Source organism: Rhinolophus hipposideros (genome assembly GCF_964194185.1).
Source record: "Rhinolophus hipposideros genome assembly, chromosome: 1".
Classification (NCBI taxonomy): domain Eukaryota; kingdom Metazoa; phylum Chordata; class Mammalia; order Chiroptera; family Rhinolophidae; genus Rhinolophus; species Rhinolophus hipposideros.
The window spans coordinates 56,463,440-56,481,992 of NC_138047.1; the positions used below are offsets into that span (position 1 = coordinate 56,463,440).

The 18,553-nt window shown below is 36.2% G+C and overlaps 1 protein-coding gene and 1 pseudogene across 6 annotated transcripts in view; one reads left to right on the plus strand and one right to left on the minus strand.

The window, feature by feature from the left end:
- MRPL1 (mitochondrial ribosomal protein L1) overlaps window positions 1–18,553 on the plus strand; it is a 148,203-nt gene that overhangs the window by 83,205 nt on the left and 46,445 nt on the right. For 3 of the 5 annotated variants that reach the window (XM_081046262.1, XM_081046259.1, XM_081046260.1), the window contains exons 8-9: window positions 1,520–1,601; window positions 5,068–5,365. In XM_081046262.1, the coding sequence (XP_080902388.1) occupies window positions 1,520–1,601; window positions 5,068–5,186 (201 nt within the window). In that variant the 3' untranslated portion in view covers window positions 5,187–5,365. Of the gene's footprint in view, window positions 1–1,519; window positions 1,602–5,067; window positions 5,366–13,071; window positions 13,112–18,553 lie in introns of those variants that run through there. The other 2 variants (XM_081046261.1, XR_013993212.1) reach the window with 2 other exon arrangements.
- LOC308496672 (succinate--CoA ligase [ADP-forming] subunit beta, mitochondrial-like) lies at window positions 2,642–4,048 on the minus strand (annotated as a pseudogene). Its single transcript has one exon. The product of its transcript is annotated as a succinate--CoA ligase [ADP-forming] subunit beta, mitochondrial-like (transcript).

Sequence of the window (18,553 nt, forward strand, 5' to 3'; positions counted from 1 at the left end):
GAAGTGAAAATTACTTCGGTAATGTCCAAACCTTCTTAGTTAGGGTTTAATTCTGCATTATGCCCAAAGTATGTCAAGTAAATGTTGTCAGATGATGATGAGAATAATTTTTTCAGGAGGCATTCTCTTTATTCTTACGTGGCAACATTTCTCACAGTGGTCTCATAGTCATTGGAAAATAGCACTCTTGTTTAAACTTGAACTCTTACTGTGTGATTTCTGCTGGTTATGCTATAAGTTTTATATGAATTATAATAAATTGATTCATTTTGCAAAATTCTCTAAACACTGGAATGTGATATCTGGTTTTAACTGGTGGATTTAAGAAGAATAACATGCATTGAATTTGAATCATAAGCACAAGGACTTTCCAAAGGTGTGAGCTGGGGTTAGGGGTTTTATGAATAGGTCTCATTCACTATATTTACTTACTGTAGTTTTTGCTAAATGAAAGAATGATTGTCATTGCATAGAGTGTTAGTGTAGCATCCTGAAAATGTCTCTGTGTTAGATATGTGTTGTGTGAATGTGTGTAGTCAAGTAGTTTTATTTTGGACTTGTGAAAACATTAATTTCTAAACATTTTCTTAGTTTCCTTTAAAAGTAAATCAACAGATAACTTAAAGAGGAAATATCACTACTTCCTTGGGGGTCGGGATGAGGAGGATGGTGTATTCTGCCCTGGGTTACGCTTTGGGGAAATTACTTGGAAATCAAGGAATTTCAGGTGGAACAACTCCAAAACACTTTGTTGTAAGGTAATTAAGTCTTGACATGTAAAGGCATGTAAATGTAGCATTCTAAAAGAAGAGTTTTAGAATGTTTTTTCTTTTTTTCACAGTAGCATCTCTCTTTTTTTTAAATTTAATGTTATTCAGCTACAGCTTCAGGTGTACAGCACAGTGTTTAGGCATCTACACCGTCCCTGAAGTGGTCTCTGTAATAAGACAAGTGCCCATCTGACACCATCTTTACAACATTATTGATTATATTCCCCAAACTGTCTTTCATATTCCCGTGGCTACTAATTTGTGACTAGTAATTTGTACTTTCTAATCCCTTTACCTTCTCCTCCATCCCCACCCCTCTCCTACGTAGCAACCGTAAGTTTTTTTATTTTTCCTTATATCTGAGTCTATTTCCGTTTTGTTTGTTCACTTATTCTGTTCTTTGGATTCCACATGTAAACCCTCGTGCACTATTGGTGGGATTGCAGATTGTTGTAGCCAGTATGGAAAACAGTATGGAGTTACCTCAAAAAATTGAAAATGGAACTACTTTATGATCCAGCAATTCCACTCTTGGGTATCTATCCAGAGAAATCCAAAACTCTAATTCGAAAAAAATATATGCACCCCTGTTTGTTGAAGCTCTATTCACAGTAGCATCTCTTAATAGATAATTTGCATTAGTTGAATACTTTAAAAACACTTTCTAGAATAAATACTGATATAGTTACCAACATTTTTATTACCGTCTCACTTTTACATCATTAATGTTATATATCCTTTTGTTTCAGCTGGATATGTCAGCTGACCAGATAGCTGCCAATCTGCAAGCAGTTATCAATGAAGTTTGTAAGCACAGACCACTGAATTTGGGTAAGTGGTTTGCTGGGATAGACTTCCCGATAGCCCAGTGGTACTTTAAAAATGTAAAATATTAAGAAAACAATCAAGTTAATATGCAGCTACAATAGCAACAATATTTCCAGGGATTAAATAAATAAAATTTAATTCTCTAAAGGATTTCTAATTACCTTATTAACAAGTGTAGTTGTTTAGAGAGGAGACTCATTAATGTTAATAAGAGAATACTTTACATTTTGAAACCTTTGTAAATTCCCACATTTATCTCTCATTAAACATAATAAAGTTTGAAAGAAAACTGGAATGCCTTAAACTTACAATGGTGTTAAATAGAAACTGAAATCATTTATGAAATGATATCGTGAAACCAGACCATTCACTTTGTCACTGATACTAGCTTTCTTAATCTTTTTTCTTTATCACATTGGGAGATTTTTATCTAATTGACGTTGTCAATTTTCTCTGCCAAGGCCTTAGTAAATATACCTTTATTTGATACAAACCTATAGGTTCTTCTCAATACCACAGGATCATGAAGACTTGCAGTGTTTTGTAATGATTAAAATAATGTTCAAATAATTAACAAGTTATTTCACTGAAATACTTAAAAGAATATTCTGGGTAGTGTTTGAAAGCTCTGTTTACACAAATAGTAATTGATATATTTAGTTAGGTATTTGGTGTTGTAGATAAATACTTCTTACATAAAACGTTGTTTTAATACATTGCTTTACTAATGAGGCTGGTTATTAGATATATTAATATTTCAAACACTACAGAATAAATCTTTAGCTTCATATTTATTTTTTTCATAGGACTCATATCAATGAAGAATGTTGTACCCCAAAATAATAAACTGGCATATTGCAAGTGAAAAAGAAGGCTGCAGCAAAAAAAGCTAGATAACTGCATTACACACGTGTTCTTTATACAACTAGCCCATTCTCAGCAAATTAAACTCAGGTCAAATGCTTTTAAAAACTTTTGTGCCTTGATGGTAATTACAATCTTCATACACTAAAGAGAAAAAGAATAATAATAATACAGAACACAGTATTTTTAACATTTATAGCACATTTAATACCTTCAACCATCCACTGGGTACTCAGATCAGATTGGCTACTGAAGTTTCCCGTCCCTCTGGGCTTGCCCGGCTAAGGGCACCATCTCAGAGAGCTTTACAACCATTTTAGCAGCAGCATCTAAGTCATCACGAGCAAGAATTATAAGTCCAGTGTTCATTATCAGTGCCTTAGCGTCATCAACTAGTATACCTTGGTAACCGTACCACAGTAGGTCTTTTAGTTTCCAAATTCTTTGCTGCCATGACGACACCCTGTGCAATAGCATCAGACCCACGATTCCTCTAAAAATGTTGACCAGAATAGCCAGTGCCTTTTTATCTGAAGTGATCAGCTTAAATGGTTCTGTTGCTTGATGGACTGTGGCACCACCACCATCAAGAACATTAGCTGGAGTCCCTCCATGAACTTTTAGTATATCCACTGTGCATAAACAAACCACTATTTATGGGCAGCCTGTACTCCCATCTAGGCCAGTGTGGCTGAGATCCGTCTCCACTGCATCTTGATCCCTTTCAGTTTCCCGGGTCCAGTCCAATAGGTCAAATATTTTCTTCTGCGGATAAGCTGAATTAGAATAATTCATACACAGCACAGCTCCATCTGAATCCTCTGGGTTTATTTCCACCATGCTTGCATTGTATTTCAGAAAAAGGTTGTAAAGCTTTTGACCATGGTTTCTGCCACAGAATCCACAACATTAGGTGGAAACCCCATCTTCTGTGCTCGTTTCTTTCTGACACCTTCTTCAATACCACTAGGTTATTTAACTATGGCCTCAGTAGTCTCTGCAGCAACATCTTCAATGTTGGCACCACCTTGAGACCTTCCAGTGAATACAGGACCTTGCAATGACCTTTCCATTGTTGCTGCAGAGTAATCGTTTCTCCTGCAATATCTTCACTCACAAACTAGTACTTGATTGCAAATTATGCCCTTTACTCCGGTTTGCTTAGGTAAACAACCTTTTCCCAGTCATTTGTGAGGAAACAACTTTTGCTTTTTCTGGAGAGAAAACTATCTTCACTCTTCCTTTGAGGCCACTTTCAAATGTTCCTTCTCCTCTACTACTAGCCAAAACCTGTGCTTTTATCACATGTTTTGAACCTAATTTTTTGGCAATTGTATAAGCTTCATCTGGTGACTTTGCCACATGTCCTTTGGGAATGGAGACTCCCAGCTTCTTACAACAATTCTATACTCAAGTATTCATGTAGTGAGAGATTCCTTTGTTGTTGCTGCTGTATTTGGAGTCCATGGTGGTTAAACAATCCAGAAGTTCCCAGAACCGGGGCAGCAGCCCACACACTGTCCGTGAGTGTGGCTCAAAAGGGCGGCAGCAACTAACAGCTGACTGTAGAATATGGAGGCCACCATTTCTGAGTCCAACCCCGACCCCCTTAATCTTACTTATTTTAGAAAAGAAACAAGGTTTTAATCATGTCATGAGAGTCACTTCTTATAAATGGGGTGATTCATGGAGAACAGTGATACTTGATCAAAATGTGGAAGCTGTGTAGTAGACTAAGAATACTTCCAGTGCCCTATCATTACGTTATGTGCCATTCACGTTCCTTCCCAAGACAAATTTCACTCATGACTGGTTGAAATCAAGTGAGTGCCCATTAACTCAATTGCCTATTCACTTGTGGTCTTACCATTATAGGAATCGCTCAGGTTTAGTTTTATAACCAAATGTATAATTAAAACACGATCTTTTGCTATTTTTCATCTTCTTTGGGAGTTAAACACGCTGGTAATAAATACCTCATTTGTTAATTCTGTTGTCCAAGGTATGGCCATCGTAATTTGTAATTGTATGTATGTGGATACTTATAGTCCACAGAAAACATTGATTTTAGTGTAGGATCCTCTGAGGTTATAGTTGGAGTAAAATGATGGACACTAAGTCTTTAAAAGCAATGTTGTTATCTGGTTTTTACCATTTTAAACAAAGTCCTTAATGTTCATGTGAAAATCTTTTTAGTTTTTAGGAAATTTTACTAAATGTTTGGTAACACAGAGGTAGTATCTGTGCTGTTTTAAATAAGTGTTTGGAATATTTCCATCACATTTTAATATTACCACCTGCTCCCTTCACTGTTGACTTTGCAATAAAATAAATCCAGGTGATTATATTCTGAAGGAGATATGAATTATTAGTGAATGTGTAGTTTCAAGAATAAATCTATAATATTCTAGATATAGCGTGTTTGTCTTCTACTTTAGAAATGAAACGATCTTCCCTTCTAATTCAAAATATTCAGTAATATCAATAATTCTACTCATGTTAGTGACCATCTAACATGAGTTCTATAAGGTTTCTTGTATGTTTTCATTTACTCATTAGGTATCTATGGAATAAAGTGAAAGTTGATTCTTGTCTTTGTTTTCAGGACCCTTTGTGGTACGAGCTTTTCTTCGTAGTTCGACAAGTGAAGGTTTGTTACTAAAGATCGAGTCATTGTTGCCTAAAGAAGTAGAAACCAAAGAAAGTAACAAAGAAGCTGCGTAAAAGTGTTGTATTGTGAAATTATTTTTAGTGGATTAAGAATTCACAGAAAATTATAAAACTATAATTTCTATGTTTGGTGTCTTGTTATTTCTTGATCATCATACTTGAAAGTAGATTTTAACACTGGAAAATCGTAACACTTTCAAAAGTAAGAAAATAAAATTTTCTCTGTGTCTGAATTTACCTTTTAGATCCTATTAAATCTTCTTCCTTAGAATTCAGATTCTACATGCTGATAATTATAGCAGCAATTTCTAGCTTAATAACTTTCCCTTGAAAGCTGTACCATCTAAGAAAAAAGTAACATCCTCAATTCCCCTAAGACAGAATAGCAGAGTTGTGAACTACATCACAAATATGATTTGTTTTCTAAAGAAAAATATGGAAAATGCTGGAACACATTCATTCTAAAAAATTCTGATTGTCATTTATGATGACATAGATATAGAAAATGACTAAGCCATTAAAATGTTCTCTTAGGGAGTCAATTTATCATATTTATATTTTTGTAATAATAATAATAGTGTATATTTTCACTGTGCTTTGCAATATACAAGGCACTGTGTATAGTGTTTTCATATACTTAACCCCATTTAATCTTGAATTCCTCTGCTTAATAGCAAGTAACAGGTTTGGTTGGTGTTGAATGAATATCTGTGAGGTGGATAGAACCACTTCATTTACGGATGAAAAGTCACGCTAAGAAATTGTCTTTTATCAAGTATCAGCTTGCAAACTGGTATTGGTCCTTAAGTGTTTAATGGTATGTGACCAAGCAAACAAACAAAAGGATAATTTTGGCATGTAATTGCCAACTGTCCTTTCTTGAGAATGATTCCCTTACTCAGAGACTATCTCCCAATTTTGGGGGGGATGTTCAAATGCCTTTTTTGTTATGAAATGATAGTGCTGATAAATTTTTGGGTGGGTTTTAATAACACCCACATTGTAAACAATGTTTTGACACCTCAATGTAGGTCTTCCAAGTTGGATTTTCAATTTTAGTGGTCTCAGAAGTCCAAATGACTGAACAACTCCTGTACCCCACTAAGCTTTTATCCCCGCAGGAAAATTAAAATTTAAATGCTGTTTCCCAAAAACAACCGTAATCAACTACAAGAGTAACAGCAGTTACGTTGTATTGAGAGCCTACTGCTATCTAACGCTTCACATGCATCCTGTCTTCTCATCCTCAGCCGTTCAGTGAGAACGGTGTGGCTCCTATTTTACAGAGAAGGAAATTGAAACTCATATGAGGTCCCATAAGTGGTCAGCTGAGATTCAAAACTAGATCTGATTTTGAAGTCTGTTCTCTTAACTTTTATGCTATTTTACCTCCTTTTTGTACTGGGGGTGCCAAAAAAAATCTATACACATGACTTATATTCATCTTTTATCGGTATATATTGAGTATTACAATCTTAATACATTTTTTTCCTTTCATAAAATGTGTATACAATTTTTTGTCACCTTGTGTATATTCTAAGGTAAATTAAACTTTTTAACTGAAAAGTTTTAAATTTTTAAAATATTGAATAATTACCCTTCAGTTTCTTAGTAGCTTTAATGATGGGGTTCTGGCATAGCTGATATGAGGAAAGTGGAAATAAAAAAGTTGGAAGGAGTGGGATGAGAAAAGAATAGTGCAGGATAGAGAGAAAAAATTATCTACTTGTTTCCCACAATTACCATTGTTTTAAAGCTTACTGATTCATCATTATTTGAAGGTCCTAATTCAGACTGTAGAAGTTCTATTGTCTTTGTAGATTTTCTTCTGATTAATAAAGTAAGTATACTCTTACTGACAATTTTAGAAACACTAGCATTTTAAAAATCATTCATAATCCAACTACTTACAGATAACCAGTATTAACATTTTGATGCTTTCTAATGTCCTTTTTAATTGACAGAAGAGAGTAAACATGCACACTTGATATTACAAAGTAAGCGTTTTCCCATATTAATTAAAATTTCATGTGAGAAGCATCATTTTAATGGTTAAGCAATAGTCCATCCTGTTGCTCAAATTATGGAATCATTTCTCAATATGGGGGCATTTAACTTGCTTAGGTCCCCTTGCCCCTCTTATTTACACTGCTTTAGAGAAAAATCTTTGGGCATAGTTTATTTTCCTCTCTATTTCTAGAAGTAACATTCCTAGGGTTAAAAGGTATGATATGGCTAAAATTTTAATTATGTCTTAGAAATATGCCTTTTTAAAAGATTTTTATTAACATATAGCTAACATACAGCATTATATTAGTTTCAGGTGTACATCATAGTTATTCAACATTTATATACCTAAAGAACTGATCACCATGATTAAGTGCAGCCACCAACCATCTGACACCATACTATGCTATCACAATATTATTGACTATATTCCACATGCTGTACAGTACATCCCCATGACTTAAATTTTTTTTTGCCTTAAGATTTTTACCCTCTTAATTCCCCTTCACCTTTTCCCCCCTTTTTAAATTTTTCAATTGCAGTTGGCATTCAATATTATTTTATATTAATTTCAGGTGTACAGCATAGTGGTTAGACATTTATATAATTTAAGAAATGATCCCCCTGACTAGTACTCACCTGGCAGTATGCAGTTATTACCACATTATTGACTGTATTCCCTAGCTTTACTCGCTTCACCTTGAATCCTCCAACCCCCTTCCATCTATCACCCCAACGAATCTAGTACCCATCTGACACCATACATAATTATTGCAATATTATTGACTATGTTCCTTGTGCTATACTTTACATCTCCATGACTTTTGTAACTACCAATTTGTACTTAATCCCTTCCCCTTTTTCACTCGTCTCCAAACCCCTCCCATCTGGCAACCATCAAAATGTTCTCTTTACCTATGAGTTTGTTTCTGTTTTGTTTATTTCGTTCTTTAGATTCCACATATAAGTAAAACCACACTGCATCTGTCTTTCACCGTCTGACACACTCCACTCAGCACAATGCCCTCTAGGTTCATTCATGCTGCTGCAGATGGCAAGAACCCATTCCATTCCCTTCCCTGGCTGAACAGGGACCACCTCTTTATCCATTCTTTCATTGACAGACACCCAAGCTGCCTCCACGTCTTGGCCATTGTAAACAATGCTGCAATGAACATGTGGATGCACACATCCCCTCGAAGTAGCGTTTTGGGTTTCTTCTGATAAGTACCCTAAAGTGGGCTGATTGGGTCCTTCTTTGTCTCTTGTTATTATAGCCTTTGTTTTAAGGTCTATTTTGTCTGGTATAAGTATTACTACTCCAGCTTTTTGTTGTTATTTTTCATTTCCATTTTCATGAAATATCTTTTTCTATCCCGTTACCATCTATGTGTGTCTTTCAATCTGAAGTGAATCTCTTGTAGGCAGCCCTCCTATGTCTTTTGATTGGAGCATTTGATCCATTTACATTGAAAGTGATTGTTGATAGCTACATAGTTATTGCCAGTTTATTATTCATAATTTGAGTTTTTCCCCATCTTAAGTCCCTCTAATATTCTTTATAATACTGGTTTGTGATGATGAACTTCTTTAGCCTTTTCTTGTCTGGGAAGCTCTTTATCTGTCCTTTGATTCTAAATGATAGCTTTGCTGGGTAGAGTAATCTTGGCTGTAGGTCCTTGCTTTCCATCACATTGAATATTTTGTGCCAATCCTTTCTGGTCTGTAAAGTTTCTGTTGAGAAATCAGCTGAAAATTGTATTGGACCTCCCTTATAAGTTACTAGTTCCCTTTCTCTTGCTGCTTGTAGGATTCTCTCTTTGTCTTTAAGCTTTGCTAGTCTAATTATAATGTGTCTTGGTTCATCTTGTTTGGGACTCTGCTTCCTGGGCTTGTGTCTATTTCCTTTATCAGGTTAGGAAAGTGTGTTCATTTTTTTTTTGTTGTTGCTTTTTTTTTTGAAGGTGGCTCATATTGTTTTATTTGCATTGGACACAAAATACATTTTCACTGGATTGAGGTGATTCCTAGTTGAGTGACCTTCTTCCCCTTTGAAATTCTACTCATAGCTTCTCTGGGTTGTTGCTCTTAGATTTAACGCTTTTCTTACCATCTTGGGCCCTCTAACCCTACCTGTGACATATTGGTCATGTTCCCTCCTGTCACAGTGTCTTTGCATGTGCCAATTTCTCTCTGTGGAATGCCTGTCCTTCCTCTACTTCCTCCCACTTTTTTTCCAATGTCAGTTTAAGGATTACTTCTCTATGGAAAGTTTTCAGTCATTATTTCTTTAAATAGTTTCTCAATCCCTTTCATTCTCTCTTCTCCTTTCTGGTACCCCTATAATGTGAATGTTGTTACATTTGATGTTGTCCCAGAGGTCTCTTAAACTATCCTCATTTTTTTTATTATTCCTTTTTCTTTTTGCTGCTTGGATGTTTTCTGCTACCTTGTCTTCCAAATTACTGATTGGATCCTCTGCTTCATGTAGTCTGTTGGTGATACCTTCTAGTGCATTCTTCATTTCAATTATTGTATTTTTCACTTCTGAATGGTTCTTTCTTATAAAGTTTCTGTGTCCTTTTTTATGCTTGCTGTCTTCTTGTTGAAGTTCTCACGATGTTCCTTGAGCATTTTTATACCCATTGTTTTGAACTCTCTGTCTCTGGTAGGTTGCTTGCCTCCATGTTGTTTAGTTCTTTTTCTGGAGTTTTCTTCTTTTATTTGTGATGTATTTTTTCCTCATTTTGCTGCCTCTCTGTTTGTTTCTGTGTCTTAGATATACCTGTTACGTCCCCCAGTCTTCACCAGGGGGTCTTGGGTAGTAGGTGCCCTGTGGGGCCCAGTGGCACAGTCTCCCTGGTCACCTGCACCAGGTGCTCCAGGAGTGTCCTCTGTATGGGTTGTGTGTACCCTCCTGTTATAGTTGAGTCTTGGTTACTACTGGCATGTCAGTGGATGGGATTGACCCTCAGGCTGATTGGTTGTTGGGTTTGGCCATGTCCACAGCTTATAGGCTGCTATGTGGGAGGCTTACCTCACTGAGTGGAATTTACCTCAGTGGGCTCCAGTGCCTGTTGAGACCACCCTTTGTGTGTGCCACTTGTGGGACTAATTGGGCTGTGCTCTGCTGTGATCTGAAGCCAACCTCCAGGTATGTTGGTTCTGGGGCATAGTGAGGGGCTTTGGTACAGGCCCAGGTCACCCACTGCCTGTGACCAGGGAATACCTGGTAAGAGCTACAAAGTGATCTGCTGTTGTTTGCTGCCTGTACTAATGCTGGGGGCATGGGAGAAGCCACACTGCAAATCTAGGAGGGCTGCCACCAGTATGGGGGCAGGGGTAGCTCCGCAAAAATGCTGGCTCCCTTAAGGTTTAGTCACTGATAAAGCCTTGTGTGGTATGTAAGTTGGGAGACAGGGTCTCAGGGAGTCACTAGAGTGGGAAGAGTTGTGGTTACCAGGTTAATGTAAATTCTGGTTTGGTGCCAGTGCTGAGCCTGGAGCTACTCAGTCTCAGAGCACACCGAGGCCAGTTGCTGCCCACATCTGGGGGTCTGTCGGACTCTGATAGTTTTCCAAGGAGTGTAATGTGGGCAGGGATTGCTGCTCTTGGAGAAAGTGCCTCCAGCATTGGGTGAATTGGGTGGGGTGGGGTTTCAGTGAGTCAGCAGGATGGAGTTGCAGAGCTCACCAGACCAATCAGATTCAGATTTGGCTGTAAATGTAGGGGGAGGGCTCAACACAACAAGGTTGGTGCCAGCCTGCCAGCTCCACGGGAGGAAGACTTCTCACACGGAAAATGCAACTGTCCCCCAGCCCTTGTCCTGAAGCCACAGAACTCAGTCTGCTCCCTGTATGTCTCTAACACCCCCAAGTTACTGTCCCTCCGCTGGAGCCCAAGGTGAGTGCCTGGGAGTGAGAGTGTGTGCGGGCTCTTTCAGAGCACACCTTGATTTCCTGCCACCTTTAGTCCCACCTAGATGGTCGGATTCCCCACTTTTTCACAGCCAGATGTTGTAGGGGCTTCTCTTTCCGGCACCAGTATTTTAGGCTGAAGAGGCCAGTTTGGAGGTGGGGTCCCTTGCTTCTCTGGGGGGAACGTCTGCAGCCAAGATATCCCTCATGGTCCTCTACCGCCACACGGAGGCTTGGGGTTAGCCAGTTCTGTGTACCTCTGTGCCTCCTACCCGTCTTGATGTGACTTCTCCTTTATATCCTTAGTTATAAAACCTCTTCAGCCAGACTTCAGATGGCTCTCCAGGTTGATTGTTCTATAGTTTAGTTGTAATTTTAATTTGTTCATGGAAGGAAGCTGGCACAGTGCTTATCTACTCCTTCGTCTTGGATCTCCTAGAAAGGTGCCTTTTTTGATTAAAAGAAACCAGAATAAGGAAATAGCGTTGGAAAACTTGCTCTGGGCAAGAACAGTCCAGGATCTTATTAACTGGTCTATGCATAAATTATTCTCTATCCGAACATTAGAGCATTTTTCCTGTTGACTGGCTAGAACTAATGTTGAGTGTTTATAATGTTGTGCTTCTAGAAAAATAGGATTGTACTAGACTATTTTTACTGTAAATCTGTTTCACTTTTATATTATTACTATTATATTTTTTCTTCTTAAACAGCAGTAAATTAAATCTGATACTTAAAAAGAGAGTTAAACACTTTCAAATTTTACAGTAAATACCAGTGATTTTTAGACTTTAGCCTGCATCCAAATCACCTGGAGGGCTTACAAGCACTAATTGCTGTGTTCCACTCAGCAGTCTGAGGTGGACCTTGAAAATTTACATTTCTAACAAGTTCCCAGGTGGTGATGATGCTGGTTCAGGGACCAGCCACACTGAGAATCACTGATATGTGTTAATGGCTCTTTTAACCATGGCTGGTTAAAAACATTGTCATGCGGAGGACCCTGCTCACTGCGCCATTTGTCATGCAGGGTGACAGGCGGGGTCTCTGGTCCTGCTCCCCACATAAGAACGCAGGACATGGTGAGGCCAAAAAGGAACACCTACGGAGCCATAGATGGGGGAGTCATACCACTATAGTCTCGCTGGCTGGGTTGGAGACACAGGAAGCAGGAGCCATATTATCAGCAACCTGCCATCCAAATCTCTGTCTGCCAACCAACCTCACTTGCTAGTTGTAATCCGCCATGCCAGCTGCAATCTGCTCTTGCTAGCTCAGCCACCATCTTCTTGCCAGCCCCCATTTTCTGCTAGTGTAGCCACGGCAGTCATATTAGTGGCCAATAGCTCACTGGTTACAGCTGACGGACAACTAGCCACAGCTGATGGCCATCGAATCATAGTTGATGGCCATTTACTTTCCACGTGAGGCTGAGAGCCTGGAAACTGCGCTCCTGGCTCTATCCCCATAAACATCTCTGGCTTTGTTTCCAGCATCAGTTTATTTAAAAATTCCGCAGGTAATTCTCATGCATCAGGGTTGAGAATTATTGGTGTATTCAATTAGACAACTTATAAAAGATGTAAAATTTGCGATAAAAGTCAAGATTATAAACGACTGAGTTGAAAAAAGATAATGCACTATATTTAAGAGCGAGAACTAGTTTCTAGCTTCCTGGTTTATCCTTATATGTAAATAACAAATTCTGTGTTCTAGCACTATAGGAAAATAATTCAAAATCTGGTATCTTCTGAAAAACAAGGGCTTAATATGATCACCAGTACGGTTTCTAACATAAATTTTACGAAACGCCATTTGCAGATGGCATTTTATGTTCTTAGAAGTTGTAATATAACTTTATTAACATTACTAATATAGACATGCACACATAAAGATAAATTTAATGGTGTTAGCACTATCTTATTAAATAAAGACTAAATGCTTGGAGTAAAATGGGGGAACCTGTTCGATAATGTTTTTTCCTTTTTTTGCCCTTTCTTTCTTATTTTTTTTAGGAGGGCGCAGCTCACAGTGGCCAACGTGGAGATCCAGCTGGTAACCTTGGTGTTATTAACACCACTCTCTAACCAACTGAGTTAATCAGCCACCCCCACGTAGTTTTTTTCTATAGCAAGTAGTTAATCACAGTGTCCAGTAGGTGGCGATAAGAACCTTCCATACGACTTTTAAATAGTCAACTTACTGATACATAATTGTTTTTTCACTTGACAAATAAAATAGCAAAAATACTTTATAGACCACCTGGAGCTTTGTTTTAAATGGATCTCTTTTGCTTGTTTAGTTTGTTCTATTTTTGGCGTGTGACAGAGGTTGGTTTAGGTTATTCTAATAATTCATATTGAGAATTTTTTTGTCTTTTTATTTTATTATAGAATTTTTCACATATACAGAAAAATTAAAAATAATAATATAATTAACACCTATTAACTCAACATCCAGTTCCAGCAATTATCAACATAATGCTATTCTAGTTACTTTTATCCCTTCCATCTACCCACCAGCCCTAGCTTGTCTTTATTCCTGCTAGAGTAATTAAAATCAAATTCCATGTATCAAATCACTTGAACTATAGAGTTTTAAGAATAATCAAGCTATAATTACAAAAAGATTGTAGGTCCATTTTCCAGAACCCATTGTTTTTGTATTCTACTCTGGCCTTTGAGGACATTTAGTTTTTTTGGATTATATTTTTCATAAAATAATGGACAAAACAAAATATTTCCAGTGCTTTGAGAACTTAAGAGAACATAGGAACATAATTAGCCACAAAAGGTTGTATAAAGTGTCAGTACTTTCATTTATTTATTTATTCTTTCTTCTTCAGTGTTAGGTTTGTGTACACTCTCACTTCAGGTCAAGTACTTTTAAAAATAAGAAGGAAATTGGTATTTTAAGTTGGTAATTGCTTTAATGAAAGTTTATACACATTTTTAAGTTAAATAGAATAACCTAGTGTTTCCCAAAGAGCAATACATATACCATTAGTGGCACAAGAAATGAATTTTGATAGTGAGACACATTTTAAATTAATAGTTAAGTATATCTTTAGTATGTTGTTGGAAAACATAACTAGCACATAGAGACCATGATTTCATGGGTATTGTTGCCTAGGATGATATTACAGTAGGTGATTCTTTGTGAAGTCCATTTAAAAGTATGAAGTAAATTATACAAATATATAAATTATATGAACTGCTTTCTAAAGTGGCTATATCATTTTACATTCCCTCTCGCAATATGTAAGGGTTGTAGTTTCTCCATATACTTGTCAACACTTGGAATTGTCTGTCCTTTTTATTATAGCCGTTCTAGTGAGTGTGTAGTAGTCATACATGTTTTAAATGAAAAATGAATTACTTTGCTGAGAAAGTGTTTGGGGATAAATGATAGTAGTTTTTAAATATATATCATTTGGAAGATGGAGTGTATTTATACTATGAAGCTCCAGAAGTCGAGCGAGGACTAATGTAGACTTTATAAAGAAGCAAGTTCTGGTGCAAAGTTAAGCAAAACTTAGATGCTGTGGACTCGCTTGCAAAGTAGTAGTGGCCTTTTTAATTGCATATGCAGGTGTATTTATATGCAGGTGTATCAGTTAGTGTTCTTCCATCACAGGCAACAGAAATTGACTGACCCACTTAACCAGGGAAGGGATGTATTGTAAGGATATGGGGTGATTCACAGAATCAAAGGAAAAGCCAAATAACTGGGAGTTGGAAAGGATAGGAAGCAGGAATCCAAGTATCGGGAACCAATGTACAGTATCCCCAGAGAGCTGTTGTCAAGGTGAATCAGCTCTGTTTTCTGACCTGGTGTCACTCAATATTTTAAGGGGAGAGAGTCTATTTTTTCTAAATTGTCAAATTTATTGTTGTTTTCTAAGTTGTCAAACTTATAAATATGTTTAAAGTATTCCTTTCTCTCTTTTTATATTCTATAGTATCTATAGTGATGCCCCTCTTTCATTTCTCCATTGGTAATTTGTATCTTCTCTTTTTAATCTTGATTCTTCTAGGCTAGAAGTTTATAATTTTATTGATCTTTTTTAAAAAGCAACTTTGCAGTCATTGATTTTTCTCTGTGCATTTTATTTTTAATTGAAAATTTTATAGCAGTTTTATTAAGATATAATTCACATGGCATACAATTCACTCATTTTTTTCACTATATTAAAAGTTGTGCAACCATCACCATAATAAATTTGAGAACATTTTTATACCCCCCCTCAAAAAAATCTGTCCAGTCACTCTTGATTTTCTTAGCATACTCTCCCCCCAGCCCTAGGCAACCACTGAACTACGTGCTATCTGTATAAATTGATCTATGCTGTATATTTTATATAAATGGAATCATATACATGTTGTCTTTTGTGGCTGGACTTTTTCACAAAGCATGATGGCTTTTTGTTGTTATTGCTTTTGGTCTCTCTTTTTACTTTTTGGATTTATTTTGTTTCTCTTTTTCCAGTTTCTTAAGGTAAAGGTTTAGATTATTATTATTCTTTTTTTAAAAAATTTTATTGGGGAATATTGGGAAACAGTGTGTTTCTCCAAGGCCGATCAGCTCCAAGTCGTTGTCCTTCAATCTAGTTGTGGAGGGTGCAACTCACTGGCCCATGTGGGAATTGAACCAGCAACCCTGTCATTCAAAGCTCATGCTCTAACTAACTGAGCCACCTGGCTGCCACAGCATGATGTTTTTAATATTCATCCATGCAGTAGCATGTACCAGTACTTCATTTATTTTAATTGTTGAATAATATCCCATTGTATCACATTTTGTATATCCAATCATCATTTGATGGCCATTTGGATAGTTTCCATTGTTTAGCTATTATGAACAATGGTGCTATGAACATTTATGTACAAGTTTTTGGATGGATATGTGTTTTCATTTCTCCTGGGTATAGACCTGGCAGTGGAATTGCTGGACCAAGTATAAATCCTATGTTTAATATTTGAAAGATAGACTGGGCTGTTTTCCAAAGTGGCTGCAATCATATTCTATTCGCACCAGCAGTGTGTCAGGGTTCCAATTTTGCCACATGCTTGCTAACACTTGTTATTGTTGTCTTTTTGATGATAGCCATTCTAGTAGCTGTGAATTGGTATCTCATTGTGGCTTTGATTTGCATTTCCCTGATGGCTAAAGATATGCTTATTGGACACTTGTATTTCTTTTTTGGAGATGTATATTCAAATTCTTTGATCATTTTTTAAATTGGGTTGTCTTTTTATTGACTTGTAAGAGGTTTTTCAATATAGCTAAGAGTTCTTTATCAATATGTGATTTGTAAAATTTTCCCATTCTGTGGGTTGACTTTTCACTTTCTTGATGCATAAGAAAACTTTGAAGCACAAAAGTTTTTACATTTGATGATGTCTGACTTATCTATTTTTTTCTCTTGTTGTTTCTGTGTTTTTGGTATCTTATCTAAAAACACGTCTTTATTCCCAGATCATGAAAATTAATGCCTGTTTCCTTCTAAGATCATTAATTGTTGTAGCTCTTACATTTAGATCTTTGATCTATTTTTAGTTTAATATTTATATGGTGTGAGATAGGGATCCAACTTCATTCCTTTGTATATGGATATTTGGTTGGTTCAGCATCATTCGTTGAACAGACAATTCTTTCCCCCTTTGAATTGTCTTGGCACCCTTGCTTAAAATCAAGTGCCTATAAGTGTGAACATTTATTTCTGGACTTAATTCTATTCCACTGATTTGTGTATATCCTTTTGCCAGTATCACTCTGTCCTGATTATTGTAGCTTTGTAGTAAGTTTTGAAATCAGGAACTGTGAATCCTACAACTTTGTTCTTCTTTCTGAAGATTGTTTTGGCTATTTGTGGTTCTTTAAATTTTTGATACAAATGGTAGGATCAGCTTGTCAATTTCTACAAAGAGCCCACTAGAGTTTTTGTTTTATGGGACTTTTAAAAAATGAGATATAATTGACATGTAACATATTAGTTTTAAGTGTACAATATAGTGATTTAATATATGTATATATTGTGAAATGATTACCACAATAAATTTAGTTAACATCCATCACCACACAATTACAATTTTTTTCTTATAATGGTAACTTTTTAAGATCTGTTCTCTTAGCAACTTTCGAATATACAATACATTATTGTTAACTATAGTCACCATGCTGTACATTACATCCCCAGGACTTATTCAACTGGAAGTTTGTACCTTTTGGCCACCATCACTCCTTTTACCCACTGCGCCCCCTTCCCCTGCCCATGGCAACCATTAATCTGTTATTATTTTTTTCTATATGGTCAGTAGTAATGGCTCCTCTTTCCTTCCTGATTTTAGTAATCTGAATCTTTTCTTTGCTTGGATAGCTTAGTTTAAAGTTTTTCAATTTTATTGATCTTTTCAAAGAACTATGTTTTTGTTTTGTTAGTAGTGTCTATTGTTTTTCTATTTTCTATTTTATTTATTACCACCTTAATCTATTATATTCTTCTGCTCGCTTTAGATTTAATTAACTTCTCTTTTTCTAGTGTCTTAAAGTGGAAATTTAGGTTATTGATTTGATATATTTTTTCTTTTTTAATGTGGACATTTAAAACTATAAATCTTTCTTTAAGTACTGCTTTAGTTGCATCCCTTAAATTTTGGTATGTTGTATTTTTCATTTTCATTCTTCTCAAAGTATTTTCCCGTTTCCCTTGTGATTTCCTCTTTGACCCATTGGTTATTTAGTAGTGTGTTATTTAGTTTTTACATCTTTGTTAATTTCCCAAATTTGTTATTAATTTATAGTTCCACTCAATTGTGGTAATTGGAAAACATGCTTTGTATGATTTCAATCTTTTTAAATTTATTGAAGTTTCTTTTATGGCCTGGCATATGGTCTATTGTAGAGAATGTTCTATGTGCTGTTGAGAAGAATGTGCATTCACTATTACTGGGTAGAATATTTTGTAAACATCCATTAGTTCTAGTCAGTTAAAGTTGTTCAAGTGTGCTACATTTTATTAGTTAATATCTCTCTTTGTGTGTGTGTGTGTGTGTGAACAGAAAGTTTTTGAAAACTTACCCCTTAAAAGATATTTTTAAAAATCTATCATACCTTTTCTAATGGGTATTTGTAGTTTTCTACTTCCATTAGTCTTGTCATATAAATCCAATATTTTTCCACAAGGGCTTGATTATTTTTTTCCTCTTAAGTTGTTTAGTTAAGTGCTCCTGCCTTTTTAAAGTTTAAAAAATTCACTGATAACTGGCAATATCTGACCTTAAAATTCTAGCTGTCAACCATGTCAGGCTAAGAGAGCCTATTTCTTAACAGTTGCTCTTTAATCCAAAATACAATGTTCCCTTTCTTTATGTTCATTTAAAAAGGAAGGGTTGATTTCAACTCTTGCTCTTCTCCCAGTGTTGCCTGCAAGTTAGAAAGCAATTTTGCGTAGATGAAAAGCCTACATTAACCACGAAAAGCAGGTGGACTTCTCAA